At 45.5% G+C, this 20,334-nt stretch overlaps 2 protein-coding genes across 4 annotated transcripts; one reads left to right on the forward strand and one right to left on the reverse strand.

Moving 5' to 3' along the window:
- Nucleotides 1-1,524: 1,524 nt before the first annotated feature.
- Nucleotides 1,525-8,321, forward strand: foxo4 (forkhead box O4). Its single transcript, XM_053879049.1, has 3 exons — nucleotides 1,525-3,322; nucleotides 3,887-5,344; nucleotides 5,930-8,321. Exons 1-2 carry the CDS (start codon nucleotides 2,879-2,881, stop codon nucleotides 5,333-5,335), a joined length of 1,893 nt encoding a protein of 630 aa, XP_053735024.1. The 5' UTR covers nucleotides 1,525-2,878; the 3' UTR covers nucleotides 5,336-5,344; nucleotides 5,930-8,321.
- Nucleotides 8,322-8,969: 648 nt separating this feature from the next.
- sesn4 (sestrin 4) lies at nucleotides 8,970-19,747 on the reverse strand. Of its 3 annotated transcripts, none has more exons than XM_053879051.1 (9): nucleotides 19,563-19,747; nucleotides 12,938-13,135; nucleotides 12,686-12,868; nucleotides 12,206-12,454; nucleotides 11,453-11,555; nucleotides 11,234-11,358; nucleotides 10,892-11,058; nucleotides 10,680-10,824; nucleotides 8,970-10,458 (listed from the first exon to the last, which is right to left on the reverse strand). In XM_053879051.1, exons 1-9 carry the CDS (start codon nucleotides 19,650-19,652, stop codon nucleotides 10,369-10,371), a joined length of 1,350 nt encoding a protein of 449 aa, XP_053735026.1. In that variant the 5' UTR covers nucleotides 19,653-19,747; the 3' UTR covers nucleotides 8,970-10,368. The 3 variants fall into 3 exon arrangements, with proteins under 3 accessions (XP_053735026.1, XP_053735025.1, XP_053735027.1); XM_053879050.1 differs by lacking the exon at nucleotides 19,563-19,747 and adding an exon at nucleotides 13,789-19,538; XM_053879052.1 differs by lacking the exon at nucleotides 19,563-19,747 and adding an exon at nucleotides 13,394-13,734.
- Nucleotides 19,748-20,334: the final 587 nt, after the last annotated feature.

A 20,334-nucleotide genomic window follows, 5' to 3' on the forward strand; every position in this document is an offset into this window, starting at 1 on the left:
TGATTTCATTCACCTGGATACAACAGTAGGACACATGATGCCAACGTCTTCTGAAACGTGTTGAGTTAATAATGAAATATAATTTGTAATAATGATACGACTTAAAATGTCTAAAGCTGTATAGAAGATCTCATGTTTAGCATCAATCTTAACATGCATTTAAAAAGGAGGAAAATGTTATACATGTTATTATTATAGTAGCAGAAGCTAAATTATAATTGGCCTAACTTAGGTATTTCATTGGTTCTATGGTATCAATAGATGTGTGGTTTATTTCAGTAGAAACAAAGATATCAGCGTCCACTTACAGTCTCTGTTTTGTTGACTTCTCCATGAGCTTTTGGTGATTAGCTGAATTACCTGGAGAGCACAGTGGGGTTAATTCAGGACAGGCCTGCAAATGTGATGCTACTGTCTGAGCAGGAGTTTACTCCTCTACCAATGTGCCTTTAGATACATATTTGCTCTTCTCCCAGTGATGTGTTTCTATGGATTCAGACAAATAACTGTCACCAGTATGGACGCTCATACACTGACTATATTCAAGACTGTGGAGACTGAACTGTAACATGGGAGTTTAGATCCAGACATGTTTCATAACTGACAACTGATCCAAACAGTAGCCTTGTTCAAGCAGAATTTTGAATAGATTTGAAGTTTTAAATATGACATACAAATAGCGGCGCTACTACTATTTGTATTTGTATCTTTTTCATGCTGATCATCTGAATGTCTTGTGTGTGGTACTCCTGTTTTTCCTTGTCCATTCATAACAAATTCATTTTTTCTCTGGCTGCATGCGTTGAAATGCTGTCGTAAAAGAAAATGGCCGACCCCATGTTCTAAAAGAAATGATACAAAAAAAATGTATTCATTGTTGTCTTCACAGAGACGAGAATACCACTCAAAGTGAAGGATATTATTCTTGAAAGCACTTGAAAACCATGTAGGAAATTGAGTTGCTTCAGAACTAAGGTACATTTCTGTCTCACATGCAGAGGTATAACACAGGAAACTATGTGACCCGCTTATGGTTGCCACAACATTTTCTGACCAAATCTATATTCAAGAATCTGTGTCATAGAAATCATTGTTTTTGTTTCTGGCAAATTAACAGTTTGCTACACAAAACAAAACCCATTTCTTAAGAGTTTGAGGTCCATTTGTTATTCATATTTTTTTTGAAGTATTTGCATAACCGAAATAAGTCCAAAGTCCATTTTTATACTCTTGTTCTCGCAGTGAGGGTCTTTTTTTGATCGTGAAATGTGTACTCTATATGTATATACAGCATGAACTGAGGAGCATGTGACTCTAAACCTCTGATTCCGAGATTCCACTTGGACACCTCGTGTATTATTAGTTGCTCCACTTGCTAGTAATTGGCTCAGTGGACCAGGGAGCGCACAAACTTTTGTAACCTCTTACATAACACACTATAAAAAGGTTCGCACCGTGTTCTGGGCCCTTGCTGTTTACTACCGCGGTGACACATGGAACACTCGGTTTCCCACAATCCCCCGTGGCGCCTGCGCACAGCTCGCAGTCGCTTGACAGTGGTAAACAGACGTCAGAAGGGAGTCTTCGCCTCGAGTAAAAACAAAACAAAACCGAACAAGTCGAAATTTACGGCATGTGTCGGAATCCACACCGCGAAGACGACGCCAAGTTCCATCAAAGTCTTCTCTGGTACAGATCGGCTACCTAAAGGAGGTTATTGGCGGTTTTTTGTGGACTTTGTCGGCGTATCGTAAACTCTGGAGTAGCAGGAGCAGCTAACGTGACGGTGGCCATCGGGCTGTTTTCAAACTGTCGAGTGGGAGCCGACATTGCTCCAACTTCTGGGAATAACCTCCTGTGATTATTCTGCGCTATCTCGAGGAAGCTCCCGGCGTTTCTCGCCCGCGATTTTGGAGGTTTTTACACCCGCTTTTTCGGGCATCGTGTGCGGCGGCAGGAGTGGAGGAACATGGCAGATGGTGACATGCGCCTCGCCGCAATGTGGCGGATCGTGCAGCCCTGAGCGAGGATCCTCCTCAGCGCCTTTCTTTCCCAACTTTATTTCAAGTCGGACTCGACAGCTTTTGAGACAAAACTAAGTGTGTGAGTGAACCCTTTGTAGTCCGGGCCACCGCAGGCCGTGAGTTGCTTTTTACGCGTGTAGTTGGACGATACTTTTTATGGTTTATTTTTTAATCTACTTTCAATATCCTTACTTTTTTTTTTATTAATAGACGTGTGGTAGGCTTCTAAGGCGGTCGGTAAAGTTTCTGTGGCTGACACAGAATCCCGACATCGCGTTGTTTACAAGTGGAGCCGGAGCGAGTCTCTTCTCCCTGGAGCTTCTTTGTAGTCAACTAATCCCTGCTTGTTGACTTGCGGTGCAACCCTCAAGTTTCATACTGAAATTATCGCTTCATTAAGACCCTTTTTTTTCTTTACATACAATATCGCTTATGTATTATAGGCTTGTTTTAGCGCGATCCGTTTATTTATCAAGTTATTTAACTTACACAAAAGTTCAGGAATTTGATACTGGTTCCTGAGTTTCTGGATCCAGATGTTTCGTGGCTTCTTTTTCTGTTTCAGTCAAACAAAGGAAGGCTCTTTCATTCTCCGTGTGTCGGAAGGTTTATGATAGGTACTATTAAGGAGATTATTTGGGTTCCCTAATCTCCAATCTGAGGATTAGCCGAGGCCATTGGAGTGTCCAGATTATTACGTCTCTGTTCGAGGCCCCTCTGTTTACACCCGCGGCTCGTTGTTGTTGTTGTTGTTGTCGTTGTCAGTCAGGAAAGTCCGTGTGATTCATTTACCGCCGCAGAATTAGATGGTTTAGGTGGTTCCGGTGTCAGTGGTTCGAGTTCAGAGCATCGCCATGGAGGAGGCGTCGTTGCCCCAGATTGACCCAGACTTCGAGCCGCAGAGCAGACCGCGCTCCTGCACGTGGCCGCTCCCGAGACCCGACATCTCGGCTGTCAAGCCCGAGGGGGCGGACGGAACCGAATCCGCCGCCGGAACTCCGCCCGCGGACGAGGACAAGCCCGAGCCGCAGCAAATCACTTTGGAGCCGGAGAAGGCTGCGGCGACGGCGGAAGGTGGAGTCGTGGCCGGCGTGGGCGGCGCTGCTGGAGCGACTCCTCGTAAAGGATCGTCCCGCCGCAACGCGTGGGGGAACCAGAGCTACGCTGACCTCATCAGCCAGGCCATTGAGAACTCGCCGGAGAAGAGACTGACCCTGGCCCAGATCTATGAGTGGATGGTGAAGACGGTGCCTTACTTCCGAGACAAGGGGGACAGCAACAGCTCTGCAGGCTGGAAGGTGAGGCCGCATGTCTGATGTCCCCTGGAGCCCCCCTCCTCCCATCACAACTTGACTTCAGAAGCTATTTAACATCGAGTACTGTGGGAAAAGAACAGTTGTGAGGATTAACTCACTTTATAGATTGAACCTTTCTATTGCTCCTGTGTTTCATGTGTTGTTGTTTTTTCATCCAAAGCAAATGCTCAGGATAGAAACATAAATTAAACACAGAAAACCTTTTACAAAAGTCAAATTATTATTTCCAACTCCATAATATTAAATTCCCATGGTAACTTATGAGACTCTTTAATAACAGTTTTGGCATAGCCCAATTATATTAATGAAGTGATTTTTTTTTTAGCTTCTAAACCTAGACCTTTCTTAATCATCGCACATGTGAGATGTGATCATCACAGCAGAGCAAATGTATCTCATCAATTGTGGTCGAGTGTTGGAGAAAGCCATCACATGATGGAGTCTAATGCAACTCCAGCACAACTAGCAACGCCAAGTCTGTTTCTTGAAATGAAGAACAGGTATCTGTCCACCTCATTTTTTCTTGATTTCCCTTTCTGCTTTTAGAATTCGATCCGGCACAACCTGTCACTGCACAACAAGTTCTTGAGGGTCCACAATGAGTCCACAGGCAAGAGCTCATGGTGGATGCTCAACCCAGAAGGAGGGAAGACGGGCAAAGCTCCTCGCCGCCGGGCAGCCTCCATGGACAACAGCAGCAAACTGCTGAAGAGCCGCATGAGGGCCAAGCAGACCAAGAAGCAAGCGGGAGCAGCAGGCCTAGGGGGCGCGGGAGGGGCCGACGGCAGCACCGGCTCCGGTGGTGCAGACAGTCCCAACTCATCTCAACAGTTTCCCAAATGGGCGGTGAACAGCAGCAGCCCCTCCTCCAGAGGAAGCCTGGACGACACTGACATGTGGACCACCTTCCGTCCCCGCACCAGCTCCAACGCCAGCACACTGAGTGGACGACTGTCCCCCATCGCCCCAGGGCAAGAGGAGGACGACAACCTGCCTGAAGACAGCCTCCTGGGAAGGTACGCCGCCAGCAGCTTGACTCCCACCCTCACCGAGACCCTCATGGAGGAGCTGGATCTCATTGATGGTCTGACTCTGATGACTGGTCAACAAGGAGGAGCCAGTCCCAGCACAGCCCCCCCAGCTCCTCCCACCCCGCTGCCCTCGGCCTCCACCCTACTGCCACGGGGATCCAACTTCTCCTCTTTCCATCAGCTGCCATCCAACCTCCAGCCGACCCCCCCACACACTGGAGCCCAAGGTCCCGGAGGACAGTGCGGACCAGGCAGCAAAGAGCCAGCCACTTTTGGCAACTCTCTGTTCAACCCGATGTCCGGCTCCGCCTCCCGGGGGAGTGGCCACTACAGCGCCCACGTGCCCTCCAGCCTGGAAGCCCTGCTCACCTCTGACTCGCCTCCACCGACAGATGTCCTGATGGGTCAAGTGGACCCCCTCATCCCGAGTCCCGGAGGGGTGGCTCTGCTGGGAATGGGCTCCTCAGTGGTGGGAGTGAGGTCCAAACCTCCCAACACGGTGGCCCCCATGGCCATGCAGGCTCAGCTGCAGAGCCAGCAGCAGCACCACCTCCACCAGCAGCAGCAGCGGCCACAGCAGCAGCTCCACTCTCAGATGGGCTTGGGGATGATCCTCTCAGGGATGACTCAGGACCCCTCGCAGCTGTCGGCCCTGAAAGCCCAGCACGCCACCATGCACCCCCACCATGGCCCCAGCGCCACCCTCCCGGCCCTCTCGCTCCAGAACATGGCCCAGTTCGCGCCTCCGTCCTGGGCCCAGACCAGTCAGGACCGGCTGCCCAATGACTTGGACATTGACATGTTCACAGAGAACCTGGATTGTGACGTGGACTACATCATCAACAGCGACCTCATGGATGCGGAGAGCATTGATTTCAACTTTGACCCCATCCTGCCCGCAGGTCAAGGCTACCCAGGCCCGGCCACCAGCCAGGGCTCGGCTCACACCTGGGTGCCCAGCTAATACCGCCAGGTACTACTCCCAATATTTCTTGCTCAAAGGTTCATTGAAACTGCTTACTGTTACTTAGGAGGTCAGAGGAACGTAGATTGACAGACCAGTGCTGAGCCCTCATGGCTGTCCACCTCACAAACAGTCCTTTCCTCTCTTTAAGAAATGACTTGTGTGAAAATGTGTTAGATGCTTTCACCCATGCTCTTGATTTGCAATGGGGTCAACAGGTATTTGGTCCTGTTACGCCTCTAGACTTTTAGCTAGGAGGGCGTCTGGGCATACACCACCGTAGCTTGGCCTACGGTGGAGAATTGGGCGTCCACTTTCTCATGTTTTGCAGACGCTCTCCTAGCTAAAAGCCTGTGACCGCTTCCATTTACTCGACTAGCTACCTCTGCTAGCTCTGATTGGGTCCCCCAAGAAAGAGTCAACCATGTGCTGAAACTGTGGCAAAGCCAGTTCTCATAGCGGAAAGAAAGTTCTAGTGTGGTCCAGGGTGGGTTTAAATTCCTCTCAGCCACATCACAGAAGCTGCAGGAAGAGGTATCACTCTGCTGCCGTCTCACCTGTTGACTCACCTTTCCTGGCTCCTGTGTCCAACAGGATGGAAGAGATGGTCCACCACAGAGCGACATCGCACCCAGATCATTCCTCTCCTCTGCTGCAACCGTGTTCGAACTCTCTCAGACGTCGTCGAGACAGATCCAGACCTCAAACATGTCACGTGCCAAGACATGCCGAGGACCGGGAGGAGACTCCAGCTCCTATGCACAACCTCTTCTTCTCTCATCCGACTCTCTACTGACTCGAACGACGGCCATGCTTGAGTGAACCAGGACAAATCAGAAACGTGACGCGGTACCTGGGTTTTGGAGGCCAGTTTTCTCCCGTCTCACTGCCAGATCAGGGTCGGCACGGGACTCTGTGATGACTCAGCACTTCAACTCCACATCATCACTTGTACGATTACATTTTTTTTTTAAAGGCAAAAATGAAATATATATTTTTCCCGGCAATGGTGATTCTCAGCAAGCGGGAGGTGAACCCCTGATTGAACTGACAAAATGAAGTAATGTGATTATTATTATTTTTTAATCTGTTGGAGGGGCATTGGCGGGCGAGACGCCCGGCTCCCCGGACTGTCAGGCGCTCTCTTCGTACCAATCCAACCTGTGCATTTTCAAAGCACTTAGGCTCCCTGTAGTGCAGGAGCCGCAGAGGTTCGAGCATTTCACCACAATCCTCTCCACGTTGCACATGTTCCTCTCCACGCTATGCAGATCCTTTAAGAGAACTCAAGAAAATCCCGAAGGAAGTTTGAGAATGACCTCTTGAAGACTTTTTTTTTTTCCTTTTGATATTTAACAATTTTCCCGGCGAGATCTCGGGAGCTCTTCACAATGTAATGATTCAGTACTAACTTGATAGTGGATGAGAAGAATATATTTGCTATAGTTTTAATATAGACGGAGAGAAGTCATAAATATTAATATTACTAATGACCTTTTTTACATTGGAGGAAACTTTTTCAGATCATTTAAATGGTAATTTTCTATACTTTTATTTTTGTAAAGATGACATGCATGTAGAGTTTTGTTTTTTTTTTTAACGTAACCAAAGGAACACTAATATTTGCATGGCATTTTCGGGAGAGCTTGGCCTGACACCGTATCTCAGTGTACATAAAGCTTTGCCGCCCACGCCTGTAACACGACACCCCGACGCTAACCGAGGCGGAGCGTGTGAATACTTGAGCATTTAAACTGAAATCCTCTCAAATCTGCCTCATTACTTTTGGAATCCTGGAGAAGGGGGCGACCCTGGTGGAGCACCCGCCGCGGCTGCTCTCATCTCAACCTCTCAGGGTCGCTCAGAAGAGTCACAGCAGCAAAACTCCGGAACAAGAACAAGACGTATTTATTTCACTCATTTTCTGTTACACAGCTCCGGAAGCCACTCTGGTCTTGTTTCTCTGCAGACGTTTCTGTCTCTAAAACTCCCTTCTAGAGAAGATTCTAGATCTCCAGCAGCGTGTCCCTGCTCCTGTGTAGTTTGTGACTCTCAAACACTATAGCATGATGTAACGTTTGTCCCCCAGTTTGGTGTTTTATTTAAGATCTTTTTTTTATCATGAGAAAACTCCAATCCCAGCAGTTTAACGCATCATTTTCACTGTAGTATTCTAGAATTTGTAATTTTTTTTCTCCTCCATTTTTGTTCTTTTGACGGTGCTAGATGTTTTCTTGTTGAGTGTGTGATATCAAGGTACGTATCAGGGCCTTTGGTGAACAGCACTCGGAGTCATTCTTCCGGATTTTATGTTTCATATCTAACAATACATATCAGCCATAACATTACGACCACCCGTCAAAAGACAGTGGAGCCGCAGCTGTTCTCGGGGGAACAGACTTTTGATGGTGTGAAGCTGTTTCATGAATCAGGTTCAGCAGCGGCTCCAGGTCTGGTCCTAAACTCACAAAACCTTGCTGAAACTGCATAGTGGCTGATGTTGCTCTTAGAAATAAACCCCAACCCACTCACTTAATCAGAACTACATTTGTTAAAAAACAAGTTTCCGCCTGGTGCTGAGTCGACTCACCACTTTACTGACGCCGCCTTAAAAAAAGGCATGCAAACTGCTTTTATCCCCCTTTAATGTATCCATGTATTTTTATTCACTCAGTAGAAATTAGTCCCTTTATGTTTGACGTGACTTATTCCCTCCAAACAGTATTTTAGTATTCGGCAAGGGCTGTTTCTGAACCTCTCCGATAGGGGCTGGGTGTCACCCGGGGTGAATGATCTGTGCATATGCCAATATTGTTTATGATTTATCCGATTGATGGTCATTGCGTTTCCTCTATTTCCCCCCAACGCTTGTTCTTTTTTTTTTCTCCCTTCCTTTATTCTCACCTTGTAAAGTGACCCACAAACAAATTCAGTCTTGAACGGAGAATTAAATTGAATAAACAGTTTCACCTGACTTGGATTCATTCATTCATGATTCACTTATTCATGCGCTCCGAGGAGCTGAGTTCATTCAAGAACCATCCAGAAGCTCCAGAAGATGATCTGCGTTAGCGCGTCCACCTGGCGGACACTCGTGGAACTGTAACTTGTTGACGAGTCTCGGTCAAAATCTAGTAGGCGTAATGAAGATGGCATGAGATATGAACTCTTATTTAGGCTGAAGAAGGATTTGAGGTCAACGTTATCATCCCACATTTGAGCTATCACGCCAGTAGACAAGTCAAAAGTCACATTGCCGTACATGTATCGAAACATATTTTGATTTTTTTTGATTCATTGAGTTGCAAAGCCAAAGTATAACTAAATGAAAAATAAAACAAAGACATTTTTTAAACATGATTAATTAATTAACATGATTAATTCTAAAGTCTAGTAGTGAATTGTTCACTTTGTTCGTTTACAGTTCAACCGACTTATATGTTCTGATCTTTAGTCATCCAGTATAATAAAGTAAAGGCAACATATATTGCAATATGTGTTATCAGTGTACTGGATACATATCAGGGTGTTATATTTCATGTATTTATTAACATGTGTTGGCCCCAGGAGGTCAAAATGTAAAGGCGGATATTATGATGGCACATGACAGAGAAACAAACACGAGGAGGCGGTTAATATTTTCATAGAACATCTTTATAGAAAACATTCTTCACATTATCCAAAAAAGTTTTTTTGGTCTTTAACTTTTCCTCTTTTTTTTGTCCAAGTATTTTCATCTTTATTTAAACGTCCATTTGTTTCAAAGGTTTTCACATCCATCTGTGTCGAAGGCTCGTCGTCGTAGAGTCGCTGGGCTTAGTGGAAGGAGCCGCCGATAACCACGGTCCACCTCCAGTGAAATCTCAGTCATGGTGGAGCCAGCACATCAAAAATCTCAGCCCCGCGGTTCCGCCTGAAGGCACCGTGAGAAGATATGCTCTTCTTGTTTCGTCCATCCATCCTAAAGGCTAAACAGGCGGTCACACCTCTACACTACTGTCACACCCACAAACCAACTAGTTTGCCAAATAAAAGACAAAGTAAAGGTGTAGTCAGTTTGCACATTGTCCTGCGTCGCATACAGCTCAGAGGAAAACAGAGGAACTCATGACCAGGGCAAGACTTCTGGTTCGGGACGCTCGGTGATAAATGGCTTCATGGGGAAATCTGAGCCGGTTGAGTTCACACACTCCACTGCGGATTTATTACCGTCTTTAAAGATAGGGACAGAAATAATCGGATGATTGACCTAAATTATGTACAGCTCTGATCACAGCCCAAGTGCTGCGCTCACAGAAAAACACCTCCACATCAACCTCTCTCTAAAGAGAGATTTGTTGACCATAATCCAGTTATTGCTTAATGTCAGGAGGGTGTTGACCTTAAGGTTGTCTAGCTTATCAGTTTATAAAGGCTGGCAAGTGAAAGCGATGCAATGCCGCCCTCTAGAGTACTACAACAGAATGCAGGAGCCTTGAGCTTTGAGAACCAATACTGTTGAGTTTGTTTGATGCGCTGGTGTCTGGGGCTGTGTGGCGGCCTCTACAGCCATGAAACCGTTTTGGGACAAACGCGAGAACACGTGGGAGTCAGGAAGAGCTCCTGCTGGAGCATCATAAATATATAAAGTTTAAAAGTGCTAAATAAAAGAAACTAGCGGTGCCTTCAGTAGAGTCACATGTTTGTTCTGGTTAGGGGCATTTAAACTTCAGGGTGGCTCAACACTGACTGGCGGCACCAAACACTGCACAAAAGCAGTTGTGGCGGAACAAAAAGCATAGTACATATACATGGACCGGTCAAATCCAAAACAGAGTGTTGGCCATTGCTACAACCAAAAAACTGGTCAAATGTCAAGGGTTCTGAATTGCACATTGTCTTGGAGAGCGGCAACGTTGCGCGGGGGAGAAGGGGAGCGGGCTGATGGCACATTATGGTATAAATACATTAAGATAGGAAACACATTCATGAGAAGAGGCTACCAACAGATGGCGCTACTCTGAGTCCTTCAAAGCGCTGCTCATCCGGAGCAGCTACGCGATCATGTATTTTGTTATCGCTCTGAGAGCGTACAGCAGCTCTGCCTGCAGCCGCGCCTCCATGATGAGAAGATTCACGTGGATCTGAGAAGAGAGGGGGGTCAATAGGTCAATGACCACACGACTCACATTCTCTCATTTGACTGCCGCAGCTTGGTAAGAGGGAGCGCATATTGTCAAACTGAAAGTAGCCATTGTAAATATGAAGTGCTGGAGGAAAGCAGTTGAACTTTATCACCTTTAATAATGTTAACAACACTGCTGCACGGGAGACTGGACCTTAGACCCAGAAGCTTAAGTCTCACCTGCTCTGAAGGTTTGAGTGGAGTCCAGCTGAGTGGACACGCTGGAGCTTTGGTGGCATCTGGAAAACAGGCCACCGCTTTAATGTAGAGCTTCAGATCCCGCTCCAGCAGCCGGTTCACTTCGCCGTAGTCGTAGTCGTCGTACCTGCAGCCACAGTCAGAGTTGGACTTCCGGTTCAGCGGACACGGACTAAGCTTTTTTCGAGTCTCACCGTATTCCTAAAACACATTGGATATAGTTCCAGATGGCCCTCTTCAGGTCAGGGCTGTGCAAAGAGGGGAGCGATGTCACGCGGCGGAATCTGTCGTCGAGCAAATGGCCGATGTCGGAATATAAGCGGTTGATCAGAGAGAAGCCGTGGTCCTCCCAGGAGTAGTCCTGCTGGGACACATGTCCAGTTAACAGCAGCCGGCAGCGCTTCACGTGTACTATACATGACCAACTATATTTTACAAACACAACACAAACCTCCCAGTGAGGAGATACATTTCTAATTCACACATGGTTTTGAGGAGAGTCTGTCTGTGTTTGTGCGAGTGCACTGTGAACCGACCTGAACTCTGAATACTTGGAAATGGTCGTCTTCTCTGCGAGCGAACTCCTCATAGCAGAAGTCAGGGTCCGTAATGAAACGTGAAGCGTCGGCGAGGAAAATCAGGTCCTCCTCCTCGTCCATGTCTAAAAATAGAAGCCAGTTGGTCACGGGTGCCTTTGCCGTGGAGGGTTCGCGTTCTCCGCACATGAGCAGGAGCCATGTTTGGGACTTGTTTACCTGCGTGAGTCTGCAGCAGCCTTTCTTCCCTCTTCTCCCGCTCCTCTTGTGACTTTTGGATTCTCTCCTTCAGGCAGCCCACGTCACAGCTGGAGTCCAGAGACTGAGGAAGCAGACACACAATCTGATCAGGCATAAATGGATTGGAATGAATTCAATTCATCGTTGTCATGAGGACAGCTCAGTCATCAAACTCAGTCGAGTGAATGTTGTGAAAGTTCGATGGACATGAAACGAGTCTGAAGAAAAGACAGTGAGTGTTCACAAATGAAGCAGCCAACTTCCACCTCTGGGACATTCTTCACGCAACATGGTATTACTGGAATCACATATATGTGTATCAGCACAGTCTGCTGAGAAGGCGGATCCTTGCACAATAATCTTTCAATGCTTGGTGAGGAAAAGTAAAGGCAGAAGCCTGTTGGTGCTAATCGGAGATAAACCCCACTGATAAGTTTCATCATAAAACAGTTTCAAGAAAGACTGTTGAGTGTTTCAATATATGGAAAAGAATGAACATCTATTTATTGTGATAATTACTGTTGCGGAACTGAATATATATATATATTTATTTATTTATTTATTTTTTGTCCACAGGGAACAATTGTTCTATTTCCCATGCTTGTATTGGGACCTGGAGATGAAAAGAGGGTGTTTCGGGATCATAGATCAGTCACCTTCACCCGGGTAACCAACTACCTACTGTCTCAGAAATGAATAAAACTGTCAAAAGAAAGCGAAACAAACTCTTACCCGCCGCCGGGTTCTGTGCTCGGGGGGAGCGGCGAGCGTCTGAGGCACGTTGGTGTTGCCGTTAGCAGCATCGAAAGGGCAGAAGGTCGGCGGCGTACCATTGGGAGATTTGACAACAACAGGGGCAAAGTCTGAGTTTGTGTCGGAGCCAAACACAAAGCTGCACAGGGAGTGGCAGTGGGCCAGGATCACCACCGCTTGAACCAGCTCAGCCAGGGACCAGCACTGCTCACCGGACTTCAGCAGCGACTGGAGCAGAGAGAGACCTGAGAGTGAGCTCGCTGTGCTACACAAGACAAGCTAATAACTATTTGACAGTATAGTCAAGTGTAACAGTGTATTCTCCTTATTACAAGCTCTGCAGCAAAATAATTATTTCACTGAAAAGAATAACTGAGAAACATCCTAAATGAAACAGCCAGAAATGGCATATCAGTGACAGATGTAGGTCAGCGGAGCCCGACCCAAGCTTTTCCTCACCTGGATGTGTGAGCTGGAGGTCAGCCAGGGTTGGTGGGCGAGCACTTTGTTGATCTGGTCAAGGAGGCGCAGGCGAGGGGGCGCGGCCTCCAAGCTCTGCAGCCACAGGGGGTCCCCGCCCACCCTGAGGAACTGGGCCGTGTGCAGGCACACCAGGTAGTTGCAGTGATGTCTTGCGGCGGCCTGAGCATCGAAGAGCACAAGTGTGAGCTGCTGCCGTTTTTAAAGCTAAAAACAGCTACAATCACTGACCATGATGCCGATGTAATGGCGGTATGGCAGTGGCAGGGGGCCGTCCATGTGCAGGATGTAGTGCTGTGTGCGCAGGAAGCTCTCCAGGTACTGAGGGTGCGAGGCCATCTGCTGGCAGACGGCATCCACACTTCCCCTGCTGACCAGAGCCTTCATTAACAGCAGCGACACCCGCTCCTCCTCACTGGACACCATCACCTGCAGCAGCACACGGTTTTCCATTACGACACATCGGAAACTGTCTCATTAAAAAGAGCAAAACTTCCCTTCCATTTGAGCCGTGAACACTGTTTCAAAACTACAATATAATAATCACCATCATGAAGTTAATGTCGCACTGGACTGCCCAGTGAACAAGTCACTCTGCCGATAATATCAGTTATTTGCGAGCCTGGAACTCGAAAATGATAGATGGTTAAAAAATAATAGCTATTTTTATGCCAAAAAGCAGCTTACCAGTGAAACAACATCTCCTCGACAGGAAGCGTGAAAGTAAATCAGCAGCTAAATCTGGTCTGTTTATGAACATACACAGTAGAAAAAGACAGTTGCCACCAGCCCATAGGTTCAAAACTTGGGACATGTGGAGAGTTAAATTAGCACATAAACAAGAGGCCAGGACGAAGCCGTGCCGCAGCCAAGATGAGGAGACCAAATAGAATTCTTTGGAGCCTGAAGCCAAAAGAAACAGGCTCATGGGGAGAGGAAAGATGGCCGACCAGCTGAGCCACAGAGAGGAACGATCTCTGTAGATATTAAGAGAAAACAAAAACCTCAAGAGAAGAACTGTTTTCAGTGTAGGAAAAACCCAGAAAATGTTTAACAAACAATGCTGTGTGATCAATACTTGCCTCTATATTAGCCATTCTAGTTGACTTTGCTCTCAAAACCTTCTTTGATTCGAGCCCCACAACTTGCACTTTTGTCCTTCTGTTCCTGTTTCCTTTTAACCATCCTCTCATGCATAACTTTGTTTCTTCTTCTCAGTAATTCTTTCATCAGACTCTGCTTCTTTCGTTTGCCCGGCCTCTTTTGAATCTCTTTGAATTTCCCTTCTTCTCCAGTTCCATTTTTCATTTGACAATTCGGCGAGGACAAAGGAGGTCTCGACCTCAGATGAACATCCTTCCAGCCAACCTCTAGAACACAGGTGTCAGACCGGTCCTCAAAAGGGCCGCAGTGGCGTGCAGGCTTTTCAATAACTTTAGTACTACATAAAAATCAATCAATCAACCCAACAGAGTTCTTTTCATAACACATAAAGGCAGAAGAATATGAATATAAGAAACACATGGAAGCAAGCTTACAGCTTTAAGACCCTTTAAGAACAACCAACTTCACTTGCCATTTCGTATTGTGTGTATATATAGATATCAGCTATCAAATCTCCTTCAATAGCAGCATAACGTTGTGGGTCACCGCATATTGTTACTAGCCTGGATGCTCCATGAGGTATTCCACTTCTGCCCACTGTACAAGAAGGTTTGCTCCTGATCCGGCCTGAGGTCCCACCCCTTGACCTATATCGAGTCAGAGCTAAGATTGTGAAGGAATGAATAACATATTACACACATCCAGCGCTGTCTGGTGTTGACTTACAGTTATGATATCCAATATTTGACTTGGGGAGAGCTATCTGACGAATAAATCGGTGAGTGAGTTAGTGAGGAACTCGGTCAACAAGATGGTGAGCTGGGACCTTGAATACACAGGTGGCTGCCAATCCAAAAACATACTGACGTCAGTGCAGGGCCTGTGTATCAGGTAGTCAATGTATACGTGAGATAAACACAGCGGTACAGCAGGAGAAAAATGGCATCAACATTAAAAGAAAAGTAGAACTCATGATCTGACATTTTACATTTAATTGCCAGGGAATCATGACAGACTTTTTTTCTTCAATTATATTACACCCGCTTCTTCAAGAAAACATTAATTATTACCAATTACATGTTTTACAACAGTAACTTTTTGGGGAAACAACACTCACTAGAGCTATTGAAACACGATAGACCATTTGAACTCATTATGCAAATTCATTGAACAAGGAAAAAGTCCTTCTTGGGCCACAAAATGAGGGTTTATCTTATCTCTTATCTTGTTCAAGCGACAAGAAGCAGGCCTTTACACTGGTCGTAACCAAGATAAGCTAATCCTTTATTGAGACCATAAAGCTGAAATTTGGCTTTAAGAGGCAGTATTCATGACAGAAGAGATGAGGCATTATGGCACAATGTATAGTTTGGAGAAGTGGCCGAACGTTGACTTGGTGTAATTCAGGGGCTTTCACACTGCAGACTTCGTCTCGAGCGGGTCTGGAGTAGAGAGTAGAGTCCGGTTCTGGCTTTTAGCTAGGGGTGTCCTGGGGACAAGCTAAACTGCAAAACTGTGCTTGCAGGATTCCTAACTGGTAGTGGCATCATAATGGTTTTCATGAAAAGTCATTTTGCAGAATATAATCAAAATTTGTATATTCTCAGCCCCTTTGCAGCTGTAGCTTGGCCATCGCAGTCACCAAGTTTGTTTACCGGGGTAACCTAGTGGCTATCCACATCTCGTGAGTTGCAACACTCGCGGTATGGAAGACGTTACTGATGGCTGACGCAGATCACAGGAGGAAACCACCAATGAGTTCCAAACTTTCAACGATCGTTTACAAAACTATTTGACTCATTTGACTGATTTTATAAAAAAAAAAATTACACAAACAGATGTTAACTCCATATTCATGGTCATGACTTATGAAGTCATGACAGATGTCAGCCGCAGCTTTAGCAAGACGTGGTACGGCAAATGTTTCACAGGCAAAAGTAGACAAGTGTTTTCAGGTTCATTTTACAATAAAAATAGCGGAAACACAGAGCAAACTACGGACAATCTTCATCCACCCTGCAAGTCTCACCACAAGTTCAAGGAAGTGGCAGACGTTGCTGACATTCAAGCGATTTTTATCAGCTCCAGAGGTCTGAATGATCATTTATTAGTCTGGTAATCTTCATTAACTTAAGAAAAACAATTGTCTTTCCTCCTCAGAGTTCTCATGAAGACTACTGTCAATGAAATCGGTTAGAATCCAAGATTATCAATAAAAGTAAAAATGGCTAATAATAAAATCACCACTGTTTTGGAACAATGCTGCCCACCCAGACAGCGCTCAGAAAGCTTAGCAGCACCACAGATTTCATAATTGGTCTGGAGGCACGCTGCTTACTTAGCTCCCAGCATCAAGCACCGAGTCACCTGAAGCAAAAATCTCATCCCTTCATGGAGCACGTCCCAGGACGAGGTACTGCTCTCAGGCGGGATCAAGTCCAAAACCTGGGTTGCTTGTGCTCATATCTCGGACTTTTGAGCTGAAAGGACCGTGTCTCGAGACACAGACTGTAGTGTAAAAACTCTCTCAGATGACACTACAACTATGATAGTTTAGACAAGATTCGAGTGGAGGAGAAAGAATTTTTTAAGCACACATAAATAAATAAATGAAGAAGGGCACGTGACCAACTAGACTGAAATGACATTGCTACCTTGTAGCTACAACAAACCAACTACATCAAGGGTGTCAAATTAGATTTAAAAAAAAAAAAAAAAAAAAAAAAGAAAACTTTTGAAGTTTTGCTATGACCTCATGAGGACCACAAAAGTACAGTCAAAGAGCTGTATGTGGCCCCCGAGCCGCACTATGCCCACATCTGAACTACAGGCAAACCATCACAACAGGAAAATCAACTCCACGCTGATTAATGAGACAGTGGAGGCTTGAGAGCAGCAACACATTTCTGACTGAGACTGAGGAAAAAAAGCAGAACTGACTTTTTCTTTATAAACAAGTCTGGACAAGAACAGGTGAAAGCGGAACTACACTTCCTGAGCAGGAAATGACACATCTAATGTCTGCTGATTCAGAAATCAAAACTGATCATTATACGACCTTGGAACGGCGCAATATTTCTTAAGCGTTGTGAACCACAGATTAGTAATTTAGCATTACAGAGAAATGTGTTAACTCAGACTGGGGCGCACAACAAAGCAGCATCTGCAGTTAAGCAAACAATTTATTATCCACCCACAACAAGGGGAAAAAAACACCACAGCTAAGGAGGGAAAAAAAGCCTGTGTGAGTGGGTGGATATATACAGCAAACAGTTCAGCAAATGTGGATGTTATTTCAAAGAAAAGAAAAATCCATATTAGGTGATGTAAGCAAAAAGATGCTTTGCACACATGGATGCCCTCAAACCTGCAAAACTAAACTGTGGGTGAAGACCACTGCTTACTTTAACTTGTGACGTGAAAATGATGAAGTGATGAAGAAATAGCGCTGAAAATTTTGACTGGAAAACAAGGTCATAGTGGAGGCACAGATATATTGTCCATCTGGACCACGAAATTAGCACAAAAATGCATTATCAGAAAAGAGTTGGGCCTGTTCGACAGGACAATATACAGTACACCCATGCACAGCAAAATCTACCTGCATTATTATAAATTTAAGACATGCTTTCGAAAGAAGAATGTGCAACACAAGGAGAGTGCTCAGATGTGGGTTAAATATAGGAAATGATGTGACGGTTTCCTGTTTTACAGTTAAGTTGTTTATGATGGTAATTTGTTGTTGCATCAAAGGGGCATTATTTTTCATTGATATGCATAAAGTAACCAAATAAAATCCAAATATGAGCTGATACAATATTTCGGGGGGTTGATACACAGGCTGTTTCTTAAAACGGAGGCAAGAAGAGCCACACTTTGACCTTGCTTTGCTGCAGTTGCGCTTCCTTTCATTCGTCAATAGCGTCCAGACCAGAGATAAAAATTGTGTTTACAGGTGACTAACCTAAGATCACTTAGTCCTCTGAGTCGTTCACGATTGAGTCCCGTTATTATAGGATGAATCTTCAGCTGAAGATTTAAAAGACTGGCATATCCACTTGGGTGGAGACTGCAGAGGAGATTTAGTACCAGGTGGAAAGATTATACCTCGAGTTATAGTATACAGTGCAGCAGGAAAAACGTAGGCAGAGGATGATCGTATATCCAAAACAAACAAAAAAATGCAAAGGACCAGGGAGGTTATTTGTTTATTGATTAGAACCGTGAGGCAGGAGTGACATGAAAAACACGAGTGGCGCCACAGTAGAGAGGGAAGGTAAGTGAAGACAAAGAGCCGCTTTGTCAGCGAACAAAAAAAGACGAAGGACTCAGTGAAAACTGCGAGAGCAAACAAAGTGAAAAAAATTATGCCATGTCGTCCAAGTGTAAATATGCCAGTGTGAGCAGTCTTGTGTTTGTGTCCGTGAAGGGGGCTGCAAATACAGTAGGTCATTCAATCTGCATTCCTATTGAGCCTGGAGGGGAGCCGTCCTTATCATGCACCCCAGTCCTATCACTAGACACGCAGCAAGCCAGGGACGATTTTGGCTGCTGCAACCTGAACTCTGGGAGTAGCACAAAACAAACCAGCTGCAGCCCAAAAAGAGGTTTGAGAGAAGGAGGCAGGAGGAGGAGGAGGAGGAGAGCAGAGTGGGACAGCACATGAGCCCAGACAAACACAACAGTGTGCTGCAGGATAGAGAACACAAGCGCACACCCACCTACAGCACTGGAGGGATTTAGGTCTGGAAATTGGGTATCGGATGAGGCAGCATGTCCCATTATTTGTTCATAGTTTGCAGAAACTATGCGAACATATTTTCCTTTGTCTCTGCCTGAGATCAAAACATGTTTCCATCATCTCAGCATTTTCACAACTGCACAACATTAATGAGAGCACGGGCAATGCAGGCGTCGGTTTGAACCATGAATTCAAATAAACATAAAGCCGTCCTCGCTCCTTGTTATGCTTCAATTCTCTTCAGATCCGATGCATGCACGCATTTTGAAATGGAGGTGCTTCAGACAGCGCCCCCCTTCTGTTGCAAAACGTAGCGCAGCGACGGAAGAGAAAAACAACTTTGATTGGCAGTTCCACTGAAGACGGCAACAACAACAGCACAATAAAAGTAGACGACTCTCGCCAGTAATGTAGTCACATCCCAGACTCACAAGCCAGATGACGCCTTCAATTGCACTCCAGATAGACGTGTCTTCTTTTTGGTGAAATACTGCACGCGGCCGACACTTTTACCCTGAATCCTCAGGTGACGTCACCCTCACCTGCAGCACTAGCTACGAACTAAATACTGAACATGAATGAAAATACTGAACACCGTAAACCTCGTCACTTCGTTGAATTACAACGTTTTCACGAGCATTAATCATTTCATGACATCCGGACTCCTTGTTTGCAAACTCATTGTGAGTGCGAACTCGTCATATTCACCGATTATTCACAGCGTGTTGACCCAAGTTGACAGATGACTTATGACGTCATGCTGTAAGTTCACTTAGTTACACGCAATGCCGACTAGATTGTTCTATACTTTCACTTAATATAGCGCTTTCTGAATCCCAAGACTCGGTCAAACATGTCGAGCCAAATGGCAGTTCCCTTGTTTAAATGTCTATTGGAAGACATGCGCGTTATAGTCTCGAAAAAAGAAAACTTTTGGCGTCGGTAAATGAATGAACTGTGGCTACATTGTTAGCTGCTACCGTTAAGTTGGTGAGCATCCCGGGGTCTTACCTGTTTCGGGGCTCGCTGGTGCTGGCTTCTCAAGGGGTACTCCATTTTGTTCGTACAGATGATCATTTTACAAACAGTGTGCTCCTGCATGGACGTGTCTTTCCCAGGTGACTTCCAGCGGAGCTCACGGAGGAGGGCTGCCCGGGCTGCCGCTGCAGTCAGCCGCGAGCAGAACACTGGGAAGAGAGAAAAGCTGCCCGCAGTCGGACTGACAGCTCCAGCAACAGTGCGACCAATCAGCGCAGCTCGTGCCAGGCCCAGCGGAAGTTAAAGCACCAAGATATCCAATCACAATTAGAGAGGCGGGGCGAAGGGCCGCTTCAAGACCATCTTAACCAATCACGATTGGAGAGGAGGGGCAGGGTCTGCTACTGCTGTTCAACATCTGTGAACTACCGATCGAGTATCACGTAAACAGTTCCAGAATTGTTCTCAACTTTATTTGAATTACAGTTCTAATTCTACTTAAAAGTCAAATAACTCGAGCTTTAAACTCGTATCTTTCTGTCAACAGCAACAGACAAGAGAAAGCAGCTTGTTGTGACCCGTCTATGAAAGGTTGAGTTTGTACCGAATCTCATTTCTTTTTTGATAGTATAGAATAATTATATGAAAAAAGAACATTACTATTGGATAATAAATCGTTGGACAAACATTGTCAAAATATTAAATAATTACCACAAATTTTGAGTGTGAAATATATGAATACAAATTTCATTTTCATTTTTAATCAGCACCTGCTTATAAATTGAACAAGGACATTACACACTGA

This window comes from Synchiropus splendidus, chromosome 11, assembly GCF_027744825.2.
Source record: "Synchiropus splendidus isolate RoL2022-P1 chromosome 11, RoL_Sspl_1.0, whole genome shotgun sequence".
NCBI lineage: Eukaryota > Metazoa > Chordata > Actinopteri > Syngnathiformes > Callionymidae > Synchiropus > Synchiropus splendidus.